Genomic DNA, 5,727 nt, shown 5'->3' with positions numbered 1-5,727 from the left:
TGCATATTTAAGCCAAGGTGCATCTAGACAAAGTGAGTTGCTCTGATGGTAAGCACTCTCCACTTTCAACCAAGAGGTTATGAGTTCGAGTCACCCCAAGAGCAAGGTAGGGAGTTCTTGGAGAGAAGGATGCCGAGTTTCATTTGGAAACAGCCTCTCTACCCCAGGTAGGGGTAAGGTAAGGTGTTGTTGTTGTTGTTGTAAGCGAAGGTGCATCTGCCCTGGCTCCACTAAATATAGGAATACTCAAGTGAAAACACAGAATCCAGGTCAAGAGGAGATAAGGATTGCAGTTGATCCCCCTAAATTATGTACCTTTTGCACCTATTAAAAGTGCAGGCAGAGAGGAAAAACTTAGTCGCATCGAAGATTGGTCTACTTACGCGTTACGCGTGTTTTGCAAATGAACTTTTTTCACTTTACGGTTATGTGATAATATAGTCGCATTTCAAATTGTAACTCCTGAAGTTATATTGCTTAGTTTAGTACAAATACCGAATGCAGAATGCAGGTAAGTATTTTCTGCAGGTAGAACTGGGCCAAGGACATACTATAACCGATGGAATGCAAAACACCTAAAAAGATTCATATTTTGTAGAAAAGAAGAGCTCATTCATATGCACGGGCACCTGTTAAAACTGTAGGTCAAAATTGGTGCAAGGACAAAACAGTAACAACCTAAGGAGTTCAACACAGGGAGAAGTTTCATATTTTATGGGAATGCACTCTTTAAGGAAGATTGAAAGAAAGGACTGCCTATTCACCCTAAATATAAAGAGTTGCTTCAACTTACCAAGGTGTATTATTATTAACTGGTTATAACTGGAGGAGTATATTTTCATTCTCAAATTAGTTATAACCTTTTATAAAGAGAATAATTGGCTTATAATAACAACACCTGTTGCTTCCTCTTTATCTTGGTGTTCTGTACAAAGCCATCTATTGATTGGCAAAAGAAATACTACTATTTTATAGCAGCACCATATCTAGAGAAGTTCCCACTCAGATTCAGAATGATCATTAGCTGACAAGCTCTTTGTGTTCGAGCTCGTGGCTAGAACCTGCATCACCTTGTCTTCAGCCTCTAGGTTAGGCAGTTGATCTCCATGTAATGCTCCAAGCTGCTCATACTCTTTCCTTGAAGTCTTCTTTTTCGTAGAAAATACTTCCCGCAGCTTCTTCTGAGAAAATAACTGAACTGTCAACAAAATCTAGAGGCGCAGATTCGCGATGAAACAACCGTCCCACCACAACCAAACCAACAAAAACCATATAAATAGAAAACAAGAAATACCAAATATAACACGAGAGGAAGGAGGAGAGGGAAATGGGACCTTGTACGACTTCCGTTTGACTGAGCCCTGAGGAATATGAAGCCTCCCCCCTTCAACCAGGACACATGTTTCCTCCAAATTTAATTCATCAAACTGCTCTACAATTTCCACATCGGACTCGTTTAAATGATCATACTTCTTGGGTGAAGTAGAAGAATAGCTACCTGATCTTTCTGTAAAAGATAACATTAGCAGACACAAAAAGAATGAGAAAGGATTACAATAAAGGTGCAATTTTGAGGAATCAGGATGGAAATATCTGAAAAGTAGGAGTATGTTGGTCAGTTGCATAACTAATGATATGAAACCTACTCTCCAAGATTATATCAGAGTAGTGAGTCTTGCATTACAGGTACACAGAAAAATGGAAGCAAAACATCGAAAGGAGGAAATCCTTTTCTACTTGGTAACTATTGTGAGTACCTTGGCAAGATTCACTGATCTCCTCACGAGCAACCTCATCGTTGTGAGTATTACTTCTAATATCTGGTCCAGTCTCACCTGCCAACTCCTTGTCCATACACCTACCTGCTGACAGATAACGAGTTAACATAAAAAAGGAGTGAGAAAAATAAACAGAATACTGCTAAACATATATACCATGAGAGTCTGATTGCAACTCACCAATAGCGGCTGTGTTTCTGAGATCTGGTTGATTCTTCCCAACAGATTCAACTGATAAACTCGTGTCAGAAGCTGCAGCATTACTCGAGATTCCAGCTGCAGACACATTTATATCCATAATATGATTGTAAACCTCCTTTGCTGCTTCTACAGAATCATGTCCTTTGACTGAGGCCTTGGCCGAAGTCATGGCCATGCGGTCAGATGCCACTTCATAATCTCCTCTAACCTTAGAAACCGAGGAAAATTTGATTGCATCCCTTGAGACGATACAGATAGCATCAGACTTCTTAGATGGAGGATGACTATCTCTAACAATCTCTTTGATCCCAACATTTTGACGTCTATAAACTCCTCCATTTTTGCTTTTCCCTGACACGTCATAAATTACTCTATTAGCAGTTTTTTTCTGGGCCACTAAGATGATGGATAATCAGTATCCTTACCCTTGATCACTTGAGTATCATCAATTAATTTCTTAGTAATTCCTCTAGGGTTGTGGCCTTTAAGATTTGCTTTCAGCTTCTTGTTGATTTCAGTGTGAGCATAAGGGTTCAGAGACAAGTCAGCAGCTGCGACTTTCACGGGACCTATGTTACAATGAGGATGCATATCTAGCATCACATCAGAATAGAACCTCTTGACACTTGCACCAACAGTCTGTACCTGATTTTCAACATATCTAACGGTGTCCTGTGATATATCGTGTGACCAGTTACAGTGGTGAATGCTTAATTGGTCAAAGTAGTGCAAGATGAATAAAAGGTACTGCGCTTTGAAATTATGAAACAAGTCACTAGTTATTTCAAGTCAAACAGTATGAGAGAATTATATCAAACATATGTTGCCACTAGTTAAATAGGAATACAGAAATGTTAACTTAGAGAGGGATGAAGTTTACCTGGTACATAGCCTCTTCCATCTCCAAACACATAGCTTCAAATTTCTGATATATATTTCCAACCCATGATATACCTTTCATATCCATCGCATAACACTTCGACAACTTTCCCGGGAATCAATGAAGTAAGTGCTGCAATATGAGATAGCTTATTATTTACATGAATTATGACAGTACAGTAGAAACTTTTTCTAAACAGAACTTGAAACTAAATCAGAACTCTTTGAATTCACATATAAATAGCACGAGCTCATCTATTTGTAGCATTGTTTTATTTCACTGGGATGACGCAGTAAGTACTCTTATAATAGCATGATCCGACCTACTACTACATTTACAGTCACTGAACCGATCAAGCAAAAGTATATAAAATAGTCAGAAAACTTAACCATTTAACAGAGACAAGTCATGATAGGCCTCCCAGATAAGTTCATCCATGTTTCAACAATCAAAACTTCAGCCGTTCATTAGTTTCACAAATCAATTAGGAAAACAGATATCTTAGACAATTAAAAAGAAGGCACGAATGGAATTTTTTTTCATAAGATGATGATGGCAGCCAAGTGCAGCGCACGGGCGGATGCAGCTTCATGTTACCGGGTTCATCTGAAACCAACACTTTTAACGCGGCGCTTTATGTATAAAACTCCACTAAAATTGCAACAAATAGTAGGTATGAACCCTTAACTTTAAAAATATAATAGGTTTAATTCTAAGAACCTTAAATGTTGAACCCACGGAGCTTAAATTCTGGATCCGCCTTTGAGTGCAGCCAAGGGGTTCTTTAACGGAATGACGTTTTAATGATTTGTAGTACAAATATCAAAACTCAAATGACGTTTTAATGATTCGTCATACAAATAACAAAACTCAGAACTCCTTAAAAGATTTGGACAGGTATAATTCTTTGACCATATGTTTCATGTATGTAGAGTAACTTTTGTCCTACAAATGGACAAAATGGAAATATCTGCAGTAATCAAGATTCCAAAGCCTTTTTGGTCAGCTAAAGTCAACAAAAGGGTTTAAGGAGCTTCCTTATTACCGAAACTACACCTCATACCAAATTTCCAACAAAAGCATTCCAAACCCATGAAATAATTCATCAAAAACATGACACAAAGCAAGCTACTTTACCTAAAACCCCATAAATTTCACATAGAGAAGATCTCAATCCATTTCTTTCAAAAAGATAAGCACATAAAATAAAGGTATCTATACACAAATAGTCGGCCATATTTATTGTTTATTTTTTCTAGTCATATACATAGATTATACACAATTATACACATATAATACACAAATTATATTAATACATATAATACATAATTTTTCTAGCCATATACATTTATTATACACAATTATACACATATAATACATAAATAATATATATATTATACATCCACCGTCTATTTTTAGTTTAAGTGGTTGGATGAGCGTCTATTTGGGTTAATTCTTCTAAAATGAAACCCACCACCAAAGCTCAGTATATACAAGAAAGAAAATAATTATCATCAAACCCCACAAAAGAAAAAGGCAAGTATGTACTGAAAAAACTATTTTCCGCCCCAAAAATTCTTCAAAGAGAAACAGGTAAAATTCATCATCGCCATGATCAAGAATCAATACCCACAAAGCAGAAACCAATTATACAATATATACCTCTATTAGACTATCACTATCTATCTATTACAAAAGAAAAATTAAAAAAGGAGCTTGGTTAGTAAAGGAAATGATTACTATAGTTGAAGCATAAGAACTTACTGTTCAAAAATAAGAATACCCAGAAGCAAAGAGTGAGTCCCGGTATTTTTTTTATTTTATTTTTCAGCAGAATCCTTAAAAAAGGTGAACTTTTGCAAGAACGATTGAGAACAAAGCACAACACAAGTAGGACAGAGAGAAACGGAGGAGTTGAGGGAATTTTCTTGAGTTGGAAAATTTTCGAGAAACGTAAAGAGAGAGTTCATCTGGTTTGTTTGTCGACACGTGTGCAAAAAGGCCTGCCTTATTCCTTTGTTGTGAATTGTGTAATGTAACATCTGCGAGAAACGATACTCTACGTAATAAAATAGTTTCTATTTTAATGAAGAGTATGTTGCTCAGAAGAAAGATTAAAATACAAGAAAAAGAAAAAGCTTGATCGTACTTATCCATTTCCAATTCCTTCAATTGCTTAATTGTGCAATCCCTTAATAATTTGCAAGTTTTATAACATTTACACTATATGTCCCAATATATGTGTCATGCTTCTTTTTTGAAAATTTGTTGTAAGAAAAATATCATATTTTCTTGTTTAAAAATAATTTAACTTCACATTTAATCAAACATCATCACATAAATTAAAATAGACGGAATATATATTTTTCGATGATAATAGTATTCAAACTAATTTGTACAACTCCAGTTATTCCAACAGATATATACATTTTCCACACATTTTTCATTAGTAAGCCCATCCACCAATATTTTAAAAAAAATAGAAAATATTATGTATTTAAATATTTATACTAGGTAACATTAGTATTGTTACGTTGCGCTTTCCTAAGATATTCTGGAAGAACTATGTAAGGCAAAGCAACCAACTTTCTTGTAATTACTTTTTGCCGACCAAAGGCCCCATATACTTGACTAGACTATCAATATCATACGAAAAAGTCAATATCATGATCATAGTATGCAAACAGAAAATTGAAAAGAGGATTAAATGAAAATTTATTTGTATTAAAGAGAGCAACGATTACAAGAAGTCAACGCCAGGAGAGGAGACACTAATATTGAGATTTAAATGCTTATTGGAAACTTCGTCTACTATACGCCCAAGTTGTAAGACATGATTTAAATAAGCTAAAAAATTATAATGCAAAT

The 5,727-nt window shown here is 35.4% G+C and overlaps 1 protein-coding gene across 4 annotated transcripts; it reads right to left on the bottom strand.

The window, feature by feature from the left end:
* Positions 1–779: 779 nt before the first annotated feature.
* Positions 780–4,864, bottom strand: LOC107775144 (uncharacterized). 4 transcript variants are annotated; one of them, XM_016594832.2, is made up of 7 exons: positions 4,624–4,864; positions 2,860–2,991; positions 2,405–2,651; positions 1,959–2,330; positions 1,758–1,865; positions 1,335–1,507; positions 780–1,181 (listed from the first exon to the last, which is right to left on the bottom strand). In XM_016594832.2, exons 2-7 carry the CDS (start codon positions 2,944–2,946, stop codon positions 987–989), a joined length of 1,182 nt encoding a protein of 393 aa, XP_016450318.1. In that variant the 5' UTR covers positions 2,947–2,991; positions 4,624–4,864; the 3' UTR covers positions 780–986. The 4 variants fall into 4 exon arrangements, with proteins under 4 accessions (XP_016450318.1, XP_075098497.1, XP_016450316.1 ...); XM_075242396.1 differs by having other exon boundaries at positions 1,758–1,862; positions 4,624–4,861; XM_016594830.2 differs by having other exon boundaries at positions 2,405–2,726; positions 4,624–4,764.
* Between the last annotated feature and the right edge of the window lie 863 nt (positions 4,865–5,727).

This window comes from Nicotiana tabacum, chromosome 21 (assembly GCF_000715075.1).
Source record: "Nicotiana tabacum cultivar K326 chromosome 21, ASM71507v2, whole genome shotgun sequence".
NCBI lineage: Eukaryota > Viridiplantae > Streptophyta > Magnoliopsida > Solanales > Solanaceae > Nicotiana > Nicotiana tabacum.
The sequence above is the reverse complement of the archived record's forward strand: the minus strand, read 5'-3'. Positions and strand labels throughout refer to the sequence as shown.

Excerpts from the sequence above, each read along its gene's own strand:
- LOC107775144 (XM_016594830.2), bottom strand. The coding sequence starts at position 2,946 with ATGGATATGAAAGGTATATCATGGGTTGGAAATATATATCAGAAATTT. Across the intron at positions 2,727-2,859 it reads TGGAAGAGGCTATGTACCAG|TACCTTTTATTCATCTTGCA; the intron begins GTAAACTTCATC and ends TTCAAAGCGCAG. Across the intron at positions 1,866-1,958 it reads CAGAAACACAGCCGCTATTG|CAGGTAGGTGTATGGACAAG; the intron begins GTGAGTTGCAAT and ends GTTATCTGTCAG.